General features: G+C 40.6%; 1 protein-coding gene across 1 annotated transcript in view; it reads left to right on the top strand.

Moving 5' to 3' along the window:
- The window catches only part of KCNH7 (potassium voltage-gated channel subfamily H member 7), a 395,413-nt gene extending 377,409 nt beyond the window's left edge, over nt 1-18,004 (top strand). The window contains exons 16-17 of the mRNA XM_070731643.1: nt 16,478-16,667; nt 17,738-18,004. Coding sequence (XP_070587744.1) covers nt 16,478-16,667; nt 17,738-18,004 — 457 coding nt within the window. The remainder of the gene's footprint in view (nt 1-16,477; nt 16,668-17,737) is intronic.
- Nucleotides 18,005-24,156: the final 6,152 nt, after the last annotated feature.

The following is a 24,156-nucleotide window of genomic DNA, read 5'->3' as shown; positions in this document are numbered from 1 at the left end:
TGTTGTAACTGCCCCTCGCTGGGATGTCCCTTCGAATGCTTACCGAGGATTCAACTCTTGAGCTGAAAGTTATCATCAGTTTTTGTCAAGCAGTGTCTTATGTGCAATTGGATCAGTCATGTTTTATTGATTATTAACTGTTCTGTCGGGCTCTCTGGTAGACTCCTCCCAAAAATTCACAGATACAAATTTCAGACACACACACGTTTGAAAATTCAAAACAATGTTCTTTATAATGAAAATTCACTTAAACTAAGCCCTCTTTTGGTATAACAAAGAGCACTCGTCTCCAAACAAACTGGTAATTTGTACAAGTCCCTTATCAGTTCTGTGATACTTAGCTTGCAGCTGGGAGGCAATTCACAGTCCTTCTTCTTTCACAAAGTGAAACACACTTTGCTCTAGTTTAGTTTCAAAGCGGGGGAAAATCAGCACACAAAAGGTCAAAGTCAGTAAAGCAGTCACGAACACAACGATCAGATAATCCTCCACAATGGCCAAACCCACAGGCTGCTCTTTATAGCAGCCTCACTAATTACCACAGCCCCACCCAACCACAGGTGGCCTCATTTTCTTTCATAATAATCTCTCAGTTGTTTTTGCCTATGCATCGCTCTCCGCATGCGTGGCTGTATCATTAACTCTTGTTCTGAATCCAAGGAGGAGCTAGATAATTGATCTCCTTCTGAGCTGTCTGCCACACTCTCCTCCTCCCTGTCACTCATGTCTTCTTGGTCAGAGGAGCCTTCATCATCAGATTCCAATGGGGGGGGGGGGCAAAACAGGCCTGCAGCATGTGGATGTCTCCCCCACATCCACAGTCCTTGGTGCAGAAGCTGGGCCAGAGCTAACCACAACAATTAACAGTATTATTTCAATTGTAATTTTATTCTTGAAAGCTGCTCTGAGTGCCATGAAGCAGAAGAGCAGAATAGAACTTTATGTACATGCATTTACAATCAATGTATATGACACCCAATGTACACATTTGAATATTAAAACCAACAGATTAAAAACAACACAAAATGAAAATAAGGTAACAAAGACTGACCCACAGTCAATCAAGTTTCAAATCACCATAGATGGGCTCATCTGGCATGTGGCGCCTCTCTGAAGGAAAATCAAGGCCTTCAAGACCAATGGTCAATGCCATCAGATCATCCAATTGTTAAGGGGAAGACCATTCCAGAGGACAGGTACTACACGAGAGCATGTCTCCTGGGTTCACCACATGATTCTTCTTTTATAAAGGGGATATATGCCATGTCAACCCTGTTGAGTCTCATGGGATGGACAGAATCAATAAGTGACAAATACTCTACAAGACCCAGTTCTGTACTGTACCATGACATGCTTTATAGGTGATAACACACACCTGAAATTGTATCCAGAAGCCTAAATAAGCATCACAGAAAGTCTAGCAACATCTATGTATGCTTATTCTTTCTGTGGATGACTACCATTTCACTCTGTTGGTTCTCTTTAATGAGCAACCTATCACTGAGGGGTCCAACTATCATATGAGTCTAGTGCAGGAGTTGGTAACCTTAAATATTCAGAGCGCCATTTGGGTCCATTTCTCACAGAAAAGAAAACACCAGGAGCCACAAAACTCTTCACATGCCTGACTATTTCTTGGCATATATAGTTGAATTAAAGATTCTGTTTTCTTCTGAAACTTTTATTTTCTTGGATTTATCCCTGTGAAACCTACCAGGGTCAAAAACCTCAATAAACTGCACACCGGCAGGTAACGCACATTGACATTTGTGACACATATTTTGAGTGACAGGGAGCCACAGCAGAGGGATGAAAGAGAAAATGCAGCCCCAGAGCCACAGGTTGCTGATCCCTGATCTAATGGTTAAGGCATCAGGTCAAAAACCAGTTGACCATGAGATCTAGTCCCATTTTATGCATGAAAGCAAACTGGGTGACCTTGGACCAATCTCAGTCAAACCCAGCTAACTTGTGTGGGAGACAGAAGGAGGAAAGAGTATAGTCATGTTTGCACCTTCAGTTATTTATACAAAATAAAAAAATACATAAATATACCCATTAAATTTAATTGCAGGACTATTCATTTTTCTGTTTGAAGAATTATGTTGCTGCCAAAGGCACTGTGCACATGTCGCTATTTAAATTTGCCAACCCCTGGTTTAGGCAAACACAAGCAAAAGAAGAAGAAATTTATAAAGTTGCTCTGTAGCGCATACTAGATTAGGTAACAAAGTGGGGGGGGGAGAGAAGAGGTTGCGCAACCCATGTAGTTCCAGTTTTGCTGCAACAGCCAATCAGCTGAGATTTTCAAGCAAGTGGGAAGCGAATTTTTGGAGGGGAAAAGTTAAAAACAGTAGGAAAGAGTTAGCTGCTGTAGAGTCCCCAAGAGTTGCTGCTTGCGTGGCATGGGACCAGTACAGGTAGTCCTTGACTTATGACCACAATTGAGCCCAAAATCTATATTACTAAATGGGTCAGCTGTTAAGTGAATTTTCCCCATTTTATGAATTTTCTTGCCACAGTTGTTAAGTGAATCGCTGCAGTTAAGTTATGTTATTAAATGAATCTTGTGTTCCCTATTATTTTGTTTGTCAAAGGGGATCATATGACACACACACCCTGGACACTGCAACTGTCATAAATATGAGTTAGTTGCTAAGCATCTGGATTTTGATCATGTGGGGAGGGGATGCTGCAGCAGACTTAAGTGTGAAAAACAGTCATAAATCACTTTGTTCAATGCTGTTGGAACCCATATCGCATCTCAGACATTAACACCCTTGAAAATGTCCAAAGATACTTCACCAGAAGAGCCCTTCACTCCTCCATTCGAAATAGAATACCCTATGAGACTAGACTTTCAATCCTGCACCTAGAAAGCTTAGAACTAAGACGCCTTAAACAAGATCTAAGTATTGCCCACAAGATCATATGCTGCAATGTCCTGCCTGTTGGTGACTATTTCAGCTTCAACCACAGCAACACAAGAGCACACAACAGATTTAAACTTAATATTAACCGCTCCAAACTTGACTGTAAAAAATATGACTTCAGTAACCGGGTTGTCGAAGTGTGGAACTCATTACCGCACACCATAGTGTCATCCCCAAACCCCCAACACTTTACCCTTAGATTATCCCCGGTTGACCTATCCAGATTCCTAAGAGGTCAGTAAGGGGTGAGTACAAGTGCACTAGAGTGCCTTCTGTCCCCAGTCCTATTGCTCTCCTACAGCGGTCCCCAAACTACGGCCCGGGGGCCGGATGCGGCCCGCTGAGGCAATTTATCCGGCCCGCGGCAGCCCATGAAATTTTATCAATATATATAATAAGCTCCCGAATCTTCTGTCAACTCACCACGGTCTGCTGCTGAGAGAGGAGGCGGTACAGAGGCAAAGGGCGGGGAGGATAGGAGCGAGATAGAGAGAGAGGGAGAGAGAGAAAGAGGGAGAGATACAAAGAAGGAGAGCGAAAGAGAATGAGTGAGAGAGAGAGAAAGAGAGAGAGGGACAGAGAAAGAAAGAGAGAGAAAGAGGGAGAGATAGAGAGGAAGAGAGAAAGGGGGGTAGATGGAAAGAGTGAGAGAGAGAGAGAAAAGAGAAAAATGAGAAAATGATGGAGAGAAAACAAGGGAGAGGAAAATGAAACAAATGAGAGAGAAGGAAGAAAAGAGAGAGGGAAGAGAGAAATGGAGAGGAAGGAGGGAGGGAAGGAAGGAAGGAGAAATGGAGGGAGTTTGTTGATTTAAGTTTAAATTTACTTGTTAATAAAGAAGTGTAAATTACTTTATTACTTAATTATTTAATTACTTCTTTATTTTAAAGATTGTATTTGTTCCCATTTTGTTTTTTACTTTAAATAAGATTTGTGCAGTGTGCATAGGGATTTGTTCATAGGTTTTTTTTATAGTCCGGCCCTCCAACAGTCTGAGGGACAGTAAACTGGCCCCCTGTGTAAAAAGTTTGGAGACCCCTGCTCTCCTATATCTCCTATACCTTTCTTCTATTCCTATATCTCTTCTTCTATTCTTTCATTGTAATGTTCATTAATATATTCCTATATTTTCTCTTCTATTCTTTCTAGATATATTTTACTATGAGTATACCCACTAAAACCCTCATTGGACAAAATCAATCATAAAATAAAATAAATAAATATTGTAAAGGAGGGGCTGGCTTATATAACATGTGCTGGAAGAGGGATGAGAGAGAGGGAGAAAGGGAGAGAGAAATACAGATGGGGAGAGAGAGATAGAAATACAGAAAGAGGGGGAGAGAAGGAGAGATACAGAGAGAGGTGGGGAGAGAGAGAGAGACAGAGAGATGAGAGACATATAGATACAGAGAGAGGGGAGATAGAGAAGGAAAGTGGGAGAGTGTCATAGAGAAATGCAGATAGGGAGGGGGGAGAGGTATCGAAAGGGGATGATAGAGAGGGAGTGGGGCAGAGAGAGATAGAGAGACATAGGGAGAGAGAGAGACATAGATTAAATATTTCTGGACTCTCTTGATTGTATTAATCAAAATAATAATGTGAAACAATCCCCAGAAAGTATGAGGCATGATAAAATATGTTTACTCTCAGCTTACTATCAATTGTATGAACATCTGGCATATTTTGTCTACATTTCATAGCAGCCAAATCAAATGTACCCGAAACTATTCGGGGGGGGGGGGAATGGAAACATTATTTTTTTTACCAATCTACACATTTCTGGTAAATAAATACGGCAATGTTTTGTTGCTTTCTCAGCATAAGCAAAGTATCTGAAGTTATTTGGAACTCATTTATGCAGTCAATTAATACAGAAGATAGCATTCTTTGAAACTGATTTAATTATTTAAGATTTATATTAATTGATACAATTAATTGAATGCTATAAATGCAGATTAGCATAACCACAAAGTTAATAAACTAGCAATAAAAAATTAAACAGGGAAAAGAAAGGAAAAAATGCGCCTGAGTAAAAAATTGTCCCGTATGCAGACAAAAAGGGAGAAGTTGATTGTATTAACTTAATTACACTTTGTTTCATTTGTGCTTCTACTGATTTATTAGAACAGGACATTCAAGCTCGTGTAAATAGCTAATATCAGCTTCATAAACTATTTATTAAGAAAGTTATTCACTTGGATACTGGAGATATTCTCTGCACAGCCTTTGTGGAGCATCAGCAGTAGCTGTTCTGATCCAGTTCCCCAAACACAAACAACCCTCTGAAATTAACACAAAGATTCCTTTATTAGGAGCACCAGCAGCCCCTGCAAAAAGTTTCTCACAGCAGGCTACCAACTATTCATCTCCAGCCCATCTGTTATTCCCAGAGCTAGAGGGGGTTCGCTAGCATCAGTGGCTCTTCCATCCCAAAGATCAGCCCACAGATTTCCACTGCTCTCCTATGTCTCCTCCTCAGAGCTCTCAGGTTGCCTTGATGTTGATCCTGACTCCCATGCCTTCATATCTGATTCAGCTGCTGGAACGCCGGCGGCCAACAGGCCACAACAGTAGCAATTACATTACAACACATGTCAAAGTTGAATATACAGCCAAGAAGTACTCCCCATGAAATGATACTCACTTTTTTAATTCTGGAAAAGTTTTAAGAACAGCTTCTTATTACTTTACTGATCTAAAGTAATAATACACAGAAAAGAAGTGCCAGATGTACAAACTAAATTTAAGAAAGGCAGAAGCAGCCCAGCATCACATTGCTAGCTTCGGATGGATAATAAAACAGGCAAAGGTTTGTTTAAAGACTATTTTTTACTTTATTGATTACCCAGTGGCTTATGATTCGATAGACTACAACAAATTATTGCATAGACCTTAACAAGATGGAAGTCACCTACCTGATTATTCAAGATTTTATATGGTGATTAGCAAGCACGGTTAGAATGGAATATGAAATAACTAAATGGTTCAGAATTGCGAAAGGAAAGGAAAGACTGTTACCTTGTTTAATTATATGCAGAATGTATTGTGAGAAATGCTGCAGCAAAATAAAACAGAAAATGAAATTAAACCTGCGGGGAAAAGTGCTGACAACAAAAACATGAACTTACAATAATCCTTTAAAAATATGGTAAACCCATCTTCGGTAAAAAGGAATCCATCTCATTTCTGTTGATAAAGAATCTATGACACAGTTATGAATAGAAATATAAAAATGGCTAATTAATGAACTGGAAACCTCTGTACATTTTCTCTACTATTGAATGTATAATTTAGAAAGAAGCTGTATGTGTTTTAATGTCAGAATAGATATGCAAGGATATGTTAACATTGTAAGTTGGTACACAATTGCTGCCTGACAGCCACACAATGGAAAATCTGATGGTCTGGAACAGCCTACAGTACAATGCTGCTTATTTTATTCATATATGGCATATTTAAATCCCCCCACCCCCCCAAAAAAATAGAAAGAAAGAAAATTGGCAGTTTTCATTTTGAAAGTTTCTTCCACAATACTTGATGCTTAAAATTGTGTAAAAAGCTGTCAGGGTCTAGAGGTTTGCTTTGAAATGAGGTGACCGTGGAAGATGATACATTTTTTTTTCAGTATGCCAACTATGTATTTCATTTTATCAAAAGAAACTTTGAAAAACCGAAGCTAGGTGGAACACAGAACCAAGTTGTTTACCAGGAATAAAATAAGGAGGCAAAAGAGGATTAAATTTAATCCATGTCCATTTGCAAAGAGGGGAAGAATGTTTTGATGATTTCAACTTCACACTTCATTGGGTTTGAAAATATTCTGGAAAAGTCTCTTGCTTTTCCCAGTGGCATGATTATTCGATAGGTATCCCTGGGAAAGGGGTTGGAGAATGATGAAATGTATATGGCAACATTTCTGCAAGCTACATGAATTACGACCTTGTGTCTAGTGGGACACAGAAGGCCAGGACGCTATACCATTGCCATAGTTGTCTGCCAAACACATATGGATATACCACTTTGATTCTAGTTAACTAGTTGGCAGTTGTTGTAATCAAAAGATTGCACTTCAAATAAAACTATTAGAAGATTTGATGGAATGCAAACTTATTTATAATTGTAATGAATGGCTATCCAGGGTGGGGTCACAATGTACAGTAAATGGAAGGGGTCTTGGTTTTCCCTACCCCACCCTTCAACTCTAACTACCCCATCCTGTTTCCCCAAAAATAAGACGTACCCCGAAAGTAAGGCATGTCAGAGGTTTTGCAGAATTTGCTAATATAAGGCACCCCCCGAAAATAAGGCGTAGTCAAGTTTAAATACGGTATGGTGGAAAAACATACGGTACCATTCAAAGCTGTTCATAGCGGTACCGTAATAATGTGGTGTCCCCTGCTGTCCCCTTCCATCGCTTTGTACCATCCAGTACAGCAGACACAGTCTGCTGCTGTCTCACCGCCATTACAGTCTCCACTACAGTGCGTAGACTGTAGTTCCTCTGGTGGCCGGAAGCTGCAATAGCGGGAGTATACTGTTGTACCATTTAAGTGCCATCGTTTGTGTGCATGGGTGCCATACTGACAGGTACCGTACCGTAATCAGTGTACCATACGGTACACTTTCTTTGGGGGTGTCAGCTTTTCTGCCTGTGAATTTGTCTTATTTGAGAAATATAAGGCACCCCCCCCGAAAATAAGACATAGCACAACTTTTGGAGCAAAAATTAATATAAGACAGTGTCTTATTTTCAGGGAAACACAGTAGTTTTTGGTTATGTGTTATGTACTACTTTCTGGCTGACATGATCCATGTTCCTGGAAGAAAGATACGTCCTTATGAGACTCTTCCTTCTTGATGCTACATTGTGCTAGAGAAAAGATTCTCACAACCAAAGCAACTCATCCATAAACTGGGCTCAATGGTGATGGTGAGGATAGCAATAGTAATACTAAGAATAAGAATAAAAGCAAGCAAACACAGGAGCATCATATCCTGATCATAATTGTTTTGAGATGTGTGGCTTTAGAACAACAGCCTTTTCTCTTGTAAAAAGCTGTAAAAAAACCCACCTGTTGTTTTAAAAGTTGGTTTTATTGAATTTAAGGAAAAATAAAACTTTATTTTAGCTTACCAAAAATATGGATGATATAACATCGTGATGGCAAACCTATGGCTCGCGGGCCACAAGTGGCACACGGAGCCATATCAGAGGGCATGCAAGGGGTTGCCCTATGTCAACTCCATTGCACATACGTGCACTGGCCAGCTGATTTTCGGCCTGGGGGAAGGCTGTTTTTGTCCTCTGGTGGCTTCAGGGAAGCCTCCTGAAGCATGGGGATGGCGAAAAAATGTCCCAGCAGGCCAACCGGAAGTTCATTTCCGAACTTCGGTTGGTACGTTTGGCTGTTTTTCGCCGTCCCCAGTCTTCAGTGAGGCCTGTGAGCATGTGTGGGGCAGTGGTTGGGTGGGGGGTTGTGTGCATATATGGGTAGAGGGCACGCATATAGGTATGTGTGCGTGCGCTAACATGCGTGTGCACACACCCTTTTGGCAAGCGAACCAAAAAAGGTTTGCCGTCACTGATATAAGGCATTTAGCACTAATAAAAGTATAAATAGCATCTGAAACAACAATCTTAAATAGAATATGGGAAGAGATGTAAGGGTTCAAATAATGTGGATAGATATGGTAAACATATAAGACTTAAATTTTCCAAAAGACAATCTCTTTCTGATAGAAAAATCAGAGGTAATTACCATGAGATCGTTACAGACTGTTTCCAAGTAGCAGACTAGCACACTTAAAAATAATGTAATCTGAACATAGATTTTAGCCTAAAAACTCTCACTTTACTTTTGGAAGGAAGGATTTCCTCTAAGCTCACTTCTCCAAAAAACGAGTGCAGATTAATCCTTGATTTATATAGACTTCAATCTTTGCTTGAAACTTTAAGAGTATCTTTTAACTCCAGCTGATTCAGCTGAAGATTTCTGGGATATGATTCAGTCTTCTCTCTTCTCCCGCCCAGAGATCCTTCACTGCTTTCTATGGAGTCAAGTTTTATTGTATCCACCTAGAGCAGTGGTTCTCAACCTTTCTAATGTGGTGACCCCTTAATAAAGCTCCTCATGTTGTGGTGACCCCCAATCATAAGCCTAGCGCCAATTCTCCCAACAGAGCTTTAAGCTGATTGGCAGGAAGGTCAGAGGGACACCCCCACTGTAAATGCCTGATTGGTCGGATTGTAAGAATATGCTCCAAAGCACCAGAATAGAAACTATAGTTCCTAACACCATGGGAAATTTGTCTTTTCTCATCGTCTTAGGCAACCCCTGCGAAATGGTCATTCAACCCCCAAAGGGGTCCCAACCCACAGGTTGAGAACCACTGACCTAGAGAGTCTCTGCCTCATCCCTACCTAAGAATTCCTTTTTCTCACCATCTAGGCAGTAGTTTTGCTTTGTAAATTGTTCTGCAAAAAGTGTAACTCTTTGCAGCTCTTCTTCATCTCCTTGTTGTGGGAGTAGCTTTGTTCATTTTTGCTCTCATCATAATTCCTTCCACCTGTATTGATTGGACCTGTGCTTCTTCTGGAAAGCAGTTCACTCAGATATCAAGACTGTTTCCACTTTCTGTCTTTTCTTTGCCTTTCCAGCAATCTCTTTTTCCCAGATGTTCTTCCTCCAATCCGTTTCAGGCAGTCTAATTCCTTTCAGCTCTCACTTATCTCTCTCCCTTTTGTCCCAAAACAAAGGGGTTTTTTGCCAGCAAATAGGGCGCTTAGGGAACCTGTTTGGCAAACCTGGGCAAATTCCTTCTGATGCACTTTAAGGGGTGGTTTTGATATTGATATGCAATCAACACACGTTTTCCTGTTCACTCCTGGGATTCTGTTCTGGCTGTCTAGTACAGTTTGTTCCAAGTTATTTTGATACAGAATTTCAGGTTCAGTTGATGTGAGATAATATAAATGCAATTAAAAGAGAGAAATCACTTTTAACCTTTGTACTTATCATTATGAAAATGGTGCTCAAATTTATTTTTCACTTTTCAGTGTTAGGATCATTACTAACAAGAAGAGCAAAGCCCTTTTTAGTGAATGTATTAGCTTTTTATCCTAGTAAAATTATTCATTTCACCCAGTCCAAATTTTAGGCAAACTGGTAATATTGGGTGCCCTAAGTACTTTTTAAAAAATCATTCTCCAAGGAAATGCGCTGGAATATAAGATGCAGCTTAGTTTTTGGGGAGGAAAATAGAGAAAAGAATCTGCTTACCAGGTATTCATCTGGTTAGCATCCTTAGTCTGGTCAGCTTTAGCACATTATTTTATCCCCTGGTTAAGGGCTTACCGGTAATTTCTTTTTTATTCTGAGAGAGTAACAATGAAAGAGCTTGCAAGCAAGTAAAAGCTGGGAACATCATTAGCACCTGGAAAGAAACAGTCTGAGCAAGTAGAGCATTGGAAAAAACCCTGCAAAGAGTTAGGGCTTGGAAAACATTCTTCTTTGCAGAGAGTAACAGTGAAAGAGCTTGCAAGCGGATAAGATGTGGGAACATTGTTAGCATCTGGTTAGGTCTGGAAAGAAACTTTCAGAGCAAGTAAAACAATGAAAAAACCCTACAAAGACAGGGTTTGGAATACATTCTTCTCAGAGAGTAACAATGAAAGAGCTTGGGTGTATTAATAGCACCTGGTTAGGGCTGGAAAGAAATGTCTGGAACAAATAAAGCAATGAAAAAAAACCCAACAAAGACAGGGTTTGGAATACAGTCTTGGCAAAGTGTAACAATGAAAGAGCTTGTAAGCCGGTAAAAGCTGGGAACATTGTTAGCACCTGGTTAGGGCTGAAAGAAAATTACTCAGAGCAAGTTACAGTAATGAAAAAAACCCTGCAAAGACTTAGGGCTTGGAAAACATTCTTCACAGAGAGTAACAATGAAAGAGCTTGGGTACATTAATGGCACCTGGTTAGGGCTGGAAAGAAACATTTGGAGCAAATAGAGAATGAAAAAAAATCAAAGACAGAGTTTGGAAAACATTATTCACAGAGAGAAACAATGAAAGAGCTTGCAAGGTAAAAGCTGGGAAGATTGTTAGCAGCTAGTTAGGGGTGGGGAAAAAGCTACATTCAGAGTATAAAACGCACCCTAATTATCAGCCTATTTTAGGGAGGAAAAAGGTGCGTCCTATACTCCAAAAATATGGTAACTCCAAGTATTCAATGAGAATATTTCATTCATTCAGATCTAGTATGTGTTATTTGAGTGTTCCCTTTATTTTTTTTTAGCACTATATTTAACTTAATAGGCAACCATGCCATTAGGGAAAATTGTTATCAGCTGAAATAAATAAATTACTTGCTCTAAAAAACCTTGGTTAAAACTCATCACTGGTCTGTGGGGAGAAAAATACTCCAAATGCCATGCACGCTGTCAAAACAAATCTGAAATGGTCCAATAGAGCAAGATGTTGTAATAACATTCCAATAATTCAAAAAGTCCCACTCATTAGTGGGAGTGTAGATTGCAGAAGCAAAAGGTTTATTTCAAAACTATTTGTACCATTTTATTCGCTACATCAAATTCTAACAACTAAAAAATGTAACTGCATTTGTTTGAAAAATCACTAGAAAAAAATAAGTCTGCTTTAAATAGGGAGAAAACCAGAGTCTCCCTTTTAGGAAGGAATAACAATCATCTAATTTAATTTGGACATGGGCCATCCAGATTAGTCCATCCCAATTTGTTTGGGCACGGAACATTTTGCACACATGTATAACATCAAACTCTAAATATTGGTTTGTTGTGCACCCCCTCCCAATCTGCTCTGGAGGTGAGGCTCATGCAGGCTACCAGCATAGGACTGCAATAAAATGATACATCACTTTGCTGCCACTCCATGGTCATCCAGATATTAGCTACTAACCAGTAGCGGGTTGCTACTGGTATGGATATGGATGCCGCACTGGTAGTGAAAGTTGAGCTGTGATCACAGCTTTGCATCTCCGGCGTGCGCGTGGGCACATCTGAGCGAGATTTTGCTTCTGCACATTTGCAGAAAGCAAAATCTCGTGAGAGGGACGTGCATGCGAGAGAGAGAGATTTTGCTGGTTTTTTGCGCGGAAGCAAAAAAAATCACTGAAATCGCATGTGCGTGCACCGTCTCTTGTGAGATTTTACTTCATGCGTTTGTACTTCATGCGTTTGTACTCGAATGTGCATGTGTGCATGCCAGAGACGCGAAGCTGAACGTGCAGCGGACCAGGAGCAGCAGGAGCAGCAACCCCCACCTGCTACTAATGCTTAGATTGGGAGACTCTAGAGCAGGAGTGTCAAACTGGTGGCCCGTGGGCCAGATGTGTCACACAGAGCCCATGCTCAGCACAGCTCAGCAAAGAGGGAAAACATTATGATACGTGACGTGACGACAACGTGACGTGATGACAACGTGATGCTGCGACTTTGATACCGGTGCTCTAGAGAGAGGGGTGCAGATGTGGGGAGAAGACAGGGAATTCCTATTGTACCTACAGACATTATTTAGATTTTTTGTAACTAAAATAACTGGCTTAGTATCAATTGAATAATAGGACTACAGGTTGTCCTCGACTTACAACGGTTCCTTTAGTGATCATTGCACTGAAAAACATGGCTTATAACTGTTTTTCAAAGTTAGCATCCCCGTGATCAAAATTCAGAGGCTTGGAAACTGACTCATCTTCAAACGGTTGCAGTGTCCCAAGGTCATGTGATCCCCATTTGCAACTTTCTGACAAACAAAGTCCATTGGGAAGCCAGATTCATTTAACAACCAGGTTACTAACATGTCAATTGCAGTAATTCACTTAACAACAGTGTCAAGAAAAGTTGTAAAATGGGGCCAAACTCACTTAGCAAATGTCCCACTTAACATTAAAACAGAATCTTGGCCTCAATTACAGTCCTAAGTCAAGGACTACCTATAATATAGATCCCTATAGATTTCAAACATGAACCAAGCAGTTTAGTTACTAAAGACAGACCTCTCAACCAAGATAGAAAATCATACTTGCTTCCCCAAATTCAAAAAGAGTCCCAAAGGGATATCAAAAAAGCAGCCTGTGGCACCGCCCTTCACCATTGCTCCAGCGGTATTTCCAGGATCATTCCCTATAAACCACCCGAATAAATTCTGCACAAGGACACAAAAGGGATTTGCCGGCAGGCAAAGCTTCATCTAATTGGAAATTGGCTTTTATTCAGGCCTGTAACCTTTTTTTAAAAAAAAATATCATCATCATCTCCCCCGGTATTCCACTACCGTCATCACTTTTGTCCTGACAAATGGGCAATTTAATCCTGAATTGACAAATTCAGTCGGCATTAGATGCTAAGCGCTCCTGGGCATGTTCTCTCTACATTTTAACAAGCAACTTAAAGCCAATATAAGGGCAAGCCACATGCCTTGCAGCCTATGAGCCAATAAAGCCTGAATAGCAATGGCCTAATATATAAAATATTTATTTATAAATAAAATACTGCATTAAAAATATGTTTACAGCAAGCACCAGGTAACACAATGCATGCAGATATCCCAGCTTTCCGTTGATTTATAATTTTACATAGGCTCCCAGTAATAATTAACAGTGAGGGGCTCAACTCAAGATTTATGGCTGTCCTATTCGTGCCAACACAGAGGGCCTACTTCAGATCCCATCTGTCAAAGAACTCCTACAATCTCAACGGCTGCCTTGTGTGGCTTCCAACAAGCAAAATTATAGGGCACATCAGCAGGAAGTCGCAAGTTGGAGTCACATGACATCATGTTTCATGACCAGGGTTAATTCGCTTAATGACCACAGCAGAGCTGACATCATAAGCTCTGACATCAGAGCCTTGGTGGCGCACTGGTTAGAATGCAGTACTGCAGGCAATTCAGCAGTTTGTTTCTCATTGGCTCAGGGTTGACTCAGCCTTCCATCCTTCCAAGGTCAGTAAAATGAGGACCCAGATTGTTGGGGGGAGGAAAATAGGCTGATTCTATTAATCGCTTAGAGGGGGCTGTAAAGCACTGTGAAGCGGTATAAAAGTCTAAGTGCTATTGCTATAAATTGGGCACGTTCACATGATCATGTGATTTTTATTTAACGGCCACATCATTATTTATTTATTTACTTATTTATTTACTTATTTAGTTGATTTTTTTATGCTGCCCTTCTCCTTAGACTCAGGGGAGCTTACAACATGTTAGCAATAGCACTTTTTTTAACAAAGCCAACATATTGCCCCCACAATCCGGGTCCTCATTTTACCCACCTCGGAAGGATGGAAGGCTGAGTCAACCTTGAGCCGGTGATGAAATCTGAACCGCTGACCTACAGATCAATGGAACTGCCAATCCCAACTGTAGTTGTTCATTGAAGACTACCTGCATAGATTAAAAGCATTTGCGCTCTTGAAATAGATCAGAATAATCTTAATAATCTGCGTTTTGAATCCCACCCACCAGTTGGAAGACATATGAGAATTGAAACCGTTGCTCATGGGCCCCAGGTACAATTTGTCAAAGATTTTCTGATTTTCCCCGTGAAACTGTCTCACGCCGCAACATCTCAAGAGGGACCTCTGTCAGAGAGCAGCTGCGATCCAAGTTGATGGCTGGTGCGATAAATTGCATGGCTCAGTTATAGAGGCAACTTCTTCAACTCAGAATGAAAATTCAAAGAGTGTTCTTCATGTCATGTCAGGGAATTCTCTAGCAATAGTTTTTGCCTTGTTATCCCACAGATCCTGTAGAGGTGAGGCTAGAGGGAGGTGTGAAAAGCAAGCATGATAAGCCCAAATAAATAGCTCGTCTCTGTTCTTCTCCCACCGCTACATCCCAATGGTTATTTAAAGGAAGCAATTTTTCACATATCAACTGTAATCAGATCAAACACTGCATCTTAACGGAAAGCTGCACAGTTTAGCATGTTTCCTTGAAAACCAACCTTAGGGGAAATGTATTTCTTTTTTTTTCAGAAATCCATAAAGCTTCCATTTCTTCCCTCTGCCAAAAATGTAGGGTAGAGTTTCTTCCAGATCACTCTCATTATTTCTGATTGCCAATTTAGTTTTTTCTGTTGCTCAAAAGCTCCTGGCGAGAACTTGAAGCATCAATTCTAATCCCCCCCTTTTTTTTCAGCTTATTTTTAGAAAACCCATCCCTATCATTTTCTGATTCTTCTTAGTGAGCTTAATGAGCTAAGTCACGCAATGCCAATATCACAAGAGCTACTTTGTGCGGCTGTAATTTAAAAATACTGTTCCGTGAGCCTTTCTTAACCTTTCAAATGCTACATGAAATCTTTATGGTAGCTAATTTGCAGGCCTGACTTTGCTATGAGCTTTTGTTTCACACATCTTTATGTCCCCCATTTTTTAAAAAAGAGTTTTCTCTTTTGTTCCTCAGGGGTGTTAAACTGGTGGCCCAGGGGCCAGATGTGTCACGTGCAGGCCACGCCCACCCCAGCTCCATGAAGGGAAAAAACATCATGATAATGTCATATGAGAGCAATGTGATGCGGCGAGTTTGACACCCAGGCTCTAAATAGTGCTAGGTCGTGGATTCAAATTCTGTGAATTCCTTCATTGTTTTGCAGCATTGCAGGCTAATTCTGCCAACTGCCAGCAGTTTGATTCTTACCAGCTCAAGGTTGGCTCAGTCCTCCATCCTTCTGAGATTGTTGGTGACAGTATGCTAACTCTCTAAACTGCTTAGAGAGAGTTGTGAAGCAACCTCTACATAAGAACACCTCTACTTATGAACTTTTCTAAATAAAAACCGGGTGTTCAAGATTCTTTTGCCTCTTCTCAAGAACCATTTTTCATTTACAAACCTGAGCCTCCAAAATTGTAACCAGAAAAGGTAGGGAGAAACCTCAGTGGGGCCTCTCTCGGAATCTCCTGGGAGGAAACAGGGCCAGAAAAGGCAGGGAGAAGCCTCCATGGGGCCTCTCTTGGAATCTCCTGGGAGGAAACAGGGTCGGAAAAGGGGGAGGAGCCTCTGTGGGGCCTCCCTAGGAATTTCCTGGGAGGAAGCAGGCCATAAAAGGGGGGAGAAGCCTCCATGGGGCCTCTCTAGGAATCTCCTGGGAGGAAACGGCCTCCACCCTCCCTGTGGTTTCCCCAGTCGCACACATTACTTGCTTTTACATTGATTCCTATGGGAAAAATTGCTTCTTTTTAAAAACTTTTCCACTTAAGAACCTGATCATAGAACGAATTAAGTTACCACTATATAAGTCTAAGTTCTATTGCTATTGCTATCAGTCCCAATAGGACAAAAACGATCCCATAGTGCCTCTAGTGGTCAACGAAAATGAAACCATTATAATTATATAAACTGTGTAAAAATGGAGACACTCTCTCCTACCAGTAGGAAGGAGAAAGTCACATGAAACCCTGTTCAAAGGGGCATGACCTAATTTATACCATCTATAGCACTCTGCTTAGAGTTTGAGAGAAGGGGGAGTGTATACACTATTCTAATTGACTGGTTATTTCCTGTTATTTTTTAGGCTTGAATCCCAAATGACAGCTGACATTCAAAGCATCTTACAGCTGCTGCAGAGACAGTCAACCCTCATTCCACCTGCTTATAGCATGGTGATGGAAAGTGCAGATTACCAGAAACCAACTGTCCGGCTACTGCGACGTCTGCATCCCATTGCATCAATTAAAACAGATCGAAGCTTCAGTCCTTCACAGGTAAAGCATTTCCAAAGGGGCAGGTTTACATAATTTAAAGCTTTATCCTCGCATGTGTTATGGCCAGCCAGCAGAGCTGGCAGCAGACTCCGATAGTGAGGAGGTTGGGGAGGAAGATGGGCATTCTGGGTAGTGTAGTCCTCGACTTACAACCACTCACTTAGTGACTGCTCAGTTACAACCTCACTGAAAAAAAGTGACTTATGAAAGTTTTTCACACTTACCGCTGTTGCAGCATTCCCTTCCCATGGTCACATGATCAAAATTCAGAGGCTTGACATTTGACACACACACACCGCCCTGAGTCGCCTCGAGAAGGGCGGCATAGAAATCAAATCAAATAAATAAATAAATAAATAAATAAATTTATTTATGACAGTTGCTGTGTATGTGATCCCCTTTTGCGACCGTCTGACAAAGTCGGGGGGGGGGATTCAGATTCACTTAACCACCATGTTACTAGCTTTAAAAAACTGCAGCGATTCGTTTAGTAACTGTGGCAAGGAAGGTAACAAAATGGGACACAATTCACTTAACAACTGTTTCACTTAGCAACTTAAATTTCTGGCTCGATTGTGGTTGTAAGTCAAAGACAACCTGTATTTGGATTGCATTGATGTGTATCTATTGTTCAGAAACACTGTGGATTGCTTAATAGCAATAGCACTTATTATTTATTAATTAGATTTCTATGCTGCCCTTCTCCACTTAGATTTATATACTGCTTCACAGTGCTTTTACAGCCCTCTCAAAGCGGCTTACAGAGTCAGCCTATTACCCCCAACAATCTGGGTCCTCAGGTTTACCCAGGATGGAAGACCGAGTCACCTTGAACCCATCAGGATTGAACTGCTGGCAGTCGGCAGAGTCAGCCTGCAATACTGCATTGTAACCACTGTGCCACCACGGCTCTTCTAAGATGAAGCGCCTTGCTCAGCTTCTGATTTCAGCACCAAAATTCTCCAGTAGTGTAAACTCGTCCAAAAAAACCCTCCCAAATGTTCCGAATTGCTTTTTTTAATGGCGGCAAATGTCACGGAGGCTTCTTTTTTGTTGTTGTGTGTTCTCAGGGTCCCAAATTCTTGGATCTTGACAAATTGAAAGAGAAATCCAAAGAATCTCTCTCAAGTGGAGAACATCTTCACCTGGCCTCGGAAGATAACCTGGCTTCCCTTTTGGAACAGGAGCACGACCTCTCTGTAGAGCCAACCCCATCACTCCGTAAGACCTACCTCCATCCAAATAGGCATCCATCCTTGCCCGATTCTCCCCTAAGCACGACAGGAATGTTGGGTCTCCATAGGCATGTCTCTGATCCTGGTCTTCCTGGGAAATGACCCTTTTTCATTCTTACATCACCTAAAATGTAAGTGCTTTTAACGTCTGGGGGTTTTTCTCTTTTTTCCTTTCTTCCTTTATTTTATTTTATTTTTTTCTATCAAAATCTCAATACATGACTCAGGGGCTACAAGGATATACCATTATATGCAAAAGTACTGTATATTTTCCTATCTTTGAAGCTTGTAAGGAAAGTTGATCAGTAACAATGTAAATATATAAATATATAGATATATACATATATATAAACAAACGGTATGTTGCAAATATAAAACTGCCAGCATTCTCGAGGCACCTTCTATTTTTTAATTTTTTAAAAAGCACCTGCATGCTTGGAAATAATGGTTCTGTTGCATGGAGGTTCCTGTTTACTGTTTTGAATTAAAAACTATCTTATTGCGGACATGCCTTCAAAAAAAGATGATAATGACCCAAAAACAAAAATGACTTGCTTTTCTTGAACTACTTTACCTTCAAACAATTTTCTCTTTTTTGGAAAACACAATTACCCTTCTAGCGTTGAGCATTTTACAATCAAAGCAACCTCCTTTAGCTTTGAACATAAGGAAAACACAGATTTTCTATAGAAACTTTGTAGTTTGGACATCATTCATGTAAAAACCCAATTAGCAAAACACAAATAGATTATGGAAAAAGGAAAAAGAAACTGTAACTGGCTGCGTAATGGAAAGCAACATTTGTGACTTCAGTTTACAATATTTGAATCATTTAATGTTTTAATTTATTTTTCTTTACTGAAATTTCATCGTTGCTATAAGTTGCCACACTCAAAGGCAGCTAGCTGTCAAGACCCTCAAATACAAACAATGCAATAAACATAATTTCTACATAAACCAAAAAATGTTGTCTTTTTTCAGTTGAATGGAAGCATTTTAAAAATAACCTGAGTACATTTTTTTTTCATTGCAATCCTTTGATATATCTCTTACTACCCTCTAGTTCCCAATATACCTCAACACAGAGCTGCAAGCCTGAGTGTATTTCCAATATAAGTACACTATAGAATTCTTTCATATAACATTTCTGGTGTCTAAAATTATTTCAATAAGTAACATTAAACTGAAGGGGTGGATCAATTTTCTATGGTAGCCAGGTCTATCAATTACATATCATCCATGAGCAGCAACCTGCATCATTGCATAAATAAGACAATCCAGATATATCTGCCATATTTTACCTAGAGTTCTGAGAGGAGGCACCATATATAGAACTGTAAATGAATATTAGCCAGCCAGCTTTCTGCCCATTTTTTAACAAAGGGTCCAGTAAGATACTGATGGAAGGAAAAACAGGTTTTTGTTAAGCATATACTTCCTTCTTCCTAGAGAGATCTGACATCAGAATCTAATTTTGTAATTGGAAGATTTATATCCAAAGCAGATTTCTTTTCCCCTAAACTAATCCAGACGCATTGCAGCTCTTGAGAAACGAGGGGGCTCTCAAACTGCATTGCTTGAGAATCAAGCAATGGAGTTACAGGGGGACTATAAACATTTATGTTTGGGTATATGTTTAAATGATAGAAGATGGATGGATGGATGGATAGATTGAAGATTAGAAAGATAGAGAGATCTGATAGAGATTAGAGAGAGAGAGAGAGAAAGAGAGAGAGAGAGAGTATAGAGTTCTCCCTCTACATTCAAAACACCACCCTTAATTCTGAGTGTTTGTATGGCTGTGGTTGTTTGTAGGAAAAAGAAGGGAAAATTGAAACAACTGAATAGCAGAGTGACTAATAAAGCAAAAATAAAACATTTTAAACTGAAACATTTGGCTTTTATTTTCTTCAAATGCTCTGATGTCAATTTAAAAAATATATTTCTCCTTTCAAACTCTTTGAATTCTTCTATATCTAAAGACAACCTTTTGCTCAACTTGGGAGAGCTTAAAAGATTCACTGTGCGATGAAAATGTCACCATAAAGTGATGCTATTCTTCTGTAGTTACTTAGACACATACTGTATCAATGTGCCACATCATCTGACGATCAGGCCTGAGATTTATGAAAGGCTGCAACAGAAAACTAACACCATAGTTCACAGAGTTGCTCTCAATTTCACAGATGGATGATGCTTTTATAATCACACAAAAAATTGCCCGTCAAAAGTGTTTGTATACGTTCCCCAGGAGTAAAACCCCAAACCACTTTAGATTTTCAAAGGAGCATGATGAGTAGTTCTTTTGTTTATGCAGTTTAAACCTACATTGATTTGAAAATTGTGCTGTGAAATGTTTAAATCTAAACATAAAAATGTAACCCTTCACTTATATCGCCATAACAAACTGCCTATCTCTTTCAAACAGCATCAGCAAAAGGTAAGGCTATGACTCACTAGAGCCGGGGTAACCAGCAAACCTGCCACAGCCTTCATAAACATATTGTTGTGTGCATTCTTTCAGTACCATTTGTTGCAAATTAGGAGTGCCAGTCTTTTAGAGTTTGCCTAATAAAGATAAGTATGATAGATTGAAACTGTCTGGGATGAATAACAATAACAGAGTTTGAAGAGACCTGGGAGGTCTTCTAATCCAACCCCATCTGCTCATGCAGGAAACCCCATGCCTGTGATGGCAAACCTATGGCATGAGTGCCATAGGTAGCACAATGAGCCATATGTAAGGCCTTGCCCTGTCAGTCTAAGGCAGTGTTTCCCAACCTTGGCAACTTGAAGATATTTGGACTTCAACTCCCAGAATTCCCCAGCCAGCATTCGCTGGCTGGGGAATTCTGGGAGTTGAAGTCCAAATATCTTCAAGTTGCCAAGGTTGGGAAACACTGGTCTAAGGCACCAACATTTGCTGGTGCAAATGGCCATGCTACATGTTGCCTGGAGCACGAGGCTGGCAGGAGGATGAGAAGCAGCAGCGGGAGACCATTCATGCTGGCAAAGTTTGGTGCTGGAGACTTTCCAGGCTGAAAGCAGGCTGGGGGGGGGCATGTGCGAGTGGCGCATGTGTGGAAAAGCATGCATGCGTAGGGGGCAGTCATGTGTGTATGCACAGATGGGGCAATCATGAGTGCATGTGCAGATAGGGCGCACGTTACATTGTGGGTGGCAGCACGCGCGCGCGATATCGGTGAGCGCACACACTTTTGGCACGCAACCAGAAAAAGACATCACGAGTCTCACTAACAACTTGTATTTTAACTAGAAAAGTAAGCTGAACTTATTTTCATAATGATCTAGTACAGTGATTTTCAACCTTTTTTGTGCTGCGGCACATTTTTTACATTTACAAAATCCTGGGGCACACCACCAACCAAAATGACACTCTAACACAGTACATATTATACATATAGTATATCACCCTCTGCGGGGGCCTCTTATAAAAAGAAAAAGGTCAAGTATCTATATACACCATCAGGATAGACATGACCAGCTGAGGCTGAGGCTTCATCTAGTGGTGGCAACATTTACCTCCAGTCCTGACCAGGATTAGAAATCGGGACCATGGGGAGAAGCAGCTTCAACTACTCGCCACGGCCACACAATGACAAGTGCATGGCAGCCCGAGCGGGGACCTTCCTTGGAGTGGATGAGAGGCGGCCTGCTATTGGTTCATCGCTAGTGGTCGGGATGAATCCTAGAAGGTGATTGGTCAGTGAGCGTTCCCTGTGCCTTCACTCTTCCTCACTGATAGCTGGAGGGATTGTGAGGGGAATGTTTATATTCGGATGGAGGCGGCTGGTGGCGGGCCGGATAAATGGCCTCTGCAGGCCATATCCGGCATGCGGGCCATAGTTTGGGAACCCATGTTTAATTTCCCCACGGCATGCCTGACCATGTCTCACGGCACACTGGTTGAAAAACACTGATCTAGTGTAGAATGACAATGAACATTATGCAGGTCAAAACCAGGCACTTTTTGCCCACTTGGGTATCTTGTGTGCCCCATATTTCACCTCCCCTATACATGCCTCCGGAACATGTATTCAGGCCAAAATTATTGGCCTTACCTTTCAGTTCCAGCTCGCGGGACTCGCGAAGGTAAGTTCTATGCTCAGCCAAAGGGTGGTGAGGCAATGTGGGCAGGGCACGAGCCAGATTAATGGTTTCAGCAGGCCACATGTGCCCCTGGGCCATAATTTGAGGAACCATGATCTAGATCATTGTTGCTAAGCAAACTGATGCATCCAGTTAACAATAGGATTATGATTTAAACCCTCACCAATTTGAATTACAATGCCATATCAGATCATATTGTTTTATGATGCCCTCTAATTTATACTTCTTTAAATCTGTGTTGCAACTCAAATTATTCAGCAGCTTTTTAAAAGTGCTTCTACAGAAATTGCTGCAGGCTTTTCATCTATTTCCTAAGAGTTGATATTTAAACGTCCTTCTGTTTTGTGAACAGAACTTAAGACTTTGTTCCAGATGGCAATGAACATTGTAGGATAGACTTTGTCAAGAATTACCAGGCTCCTGAAAGAAGACAAATCTTCAAACATGGAAAAAAGTGGGAGGCAAGTTTCCCTAAATGTTTTGAGCTATAGCAACGCCAGCATTAAGAGACCAATTCGTGCCTTGCTGGAAATTTCCACCTTAAGTACCATAATTACCCAGATCTTGAGTTAGGAATAGGACACCCTTTGAGGAAAACACACTTTAAATTCAAGGTCAGGAGATTGCACAATGCAGTGTTAAGTCTTGGCAGGAAAGCAAATTGCAGGCTTGGAATATTTAAACCAAACTAGATTGCTGGGAACAATTGTTCTGCTTTGCTTTGTCCTGGTGATTGTCAATCCAGTAGATCCTTAGTCTATTATTTGATCACCCATTTAGTTTGGTGTGTTGCCTCAGTTTGGGATTTCTGTTGCACTCTGTGATTGATGTAATGGATCCTAAAACAAACATGAGTGATTCTCTCCTGTCAATTTCTTTATTCATCAGCTTGTCTCACTACAATATTTAATTGAGTAATTAGCCTTAATAGCCTGGCAACATTAAGCAAACATCCTAACTCTGCTGCTATCAGCAACTCTTTGGCAACTCTACAGCACGTTATGCTTTAAAAATACAGTATTCTTTTAAATGCAATAAGATACAGACCTTCCAAACCTTGTTTTATTAGAAACATCCCACCTGTGTGGTCTATGGTAAAGAATGCTTGAAGTTGTTACAGTTCAGAAGCACTGGGGTGTTAGGTTTAACCAACATGGTTTTAAAACGTGGTTATAGAAGAGTTGGTGATGGACAAGATACATCATCTGAGTACATTAGGAATCCAGGAAAAATTGTGGAACTCAACTGAGAGCAGTTACAGCAAGTATCTCTACTGTGAGGGATGATGGTAGCTACAATTCAACAATATCTGAAGGTTACATGCAATTTATCTCGCAATACCAAGAGTGGCCATTTAGAATATATTTATAAAAAGTATCCCTACTTTAAACATTCCCACAATATTTTATTTTTATGGAGTTGTAAATTTTTGACCTTTAAGTGGCCCATAACAGCAAATGAGAGTGACAAGAGTTCATATTACCCTAAAGGAAAAAGTTTTAATTCTAGCTTACACTGTATGTTGAGTGAACCTCATCACTAAAGTACACAATTTAAACCCACTGTAGCTTATAAACCAAACCTTGAATATATTGAGCAGTGTGGCAGGTGGTGTGGCAGGGCACAAGAGGAGGCAGAACTGGCAAATACAATCCTCCGATGGCAAACTAACAGGTGTCTGGCTTGGCGTCAGAAGCCCTCCCAAACTGCAAGGAAGCAATGGGATTCATGTGATCACATTATCCCATAACAAGAATGTCACACCCTGCTTTTCCCCTCCCACCCTTCTCTCCAATAAATCCTCAATCTTACATTAAGTTGGATAGTTCCCACCTTTGACTATTTAATCCTTACAATTGCTTCAGGAACTACAGTATATGTATTGTTAGGTATACCGAATGGTCCCTGCTAAACCCCCTCACTTTTCATTGGAGGTAGACCAGGGCAGCTAAAAGTTGCCTCAGTCATCAAAGCAGCATTACATTTAAGAGAAGAAATGTGAACATCTGTAACTAAGAATTGTGAGAAAGATGGCCCATTTTCTCTCTGCATGTTAAAATTCTACACCCGTAGTTGGAAAGTGCGGGATTGAAAGAGCACTGGCACAGCAGGGTTTCTCGCCC

This window comes from Erythrolamprus reginae, chromosome 1 (assembly GCF_031021105.1).
Source record: "Erythrolamprus reginae isolate rEryReg1 chromosome 1, rEryReg1.hap1, whole genome shotgun sequence".
NCBI classification, from domain to species: Eukaryota; Metazoa; Chordata; class Lepidosauria; order Squamata; family Dipsadidae; genus Erythrolamprus; species Erythrolamprus reginae.
The sequence above is the reverse complement of the archived record's forward strand: the minus strand, read 5'-3'. Positions and strand labels throughout refer to the sequence as shown.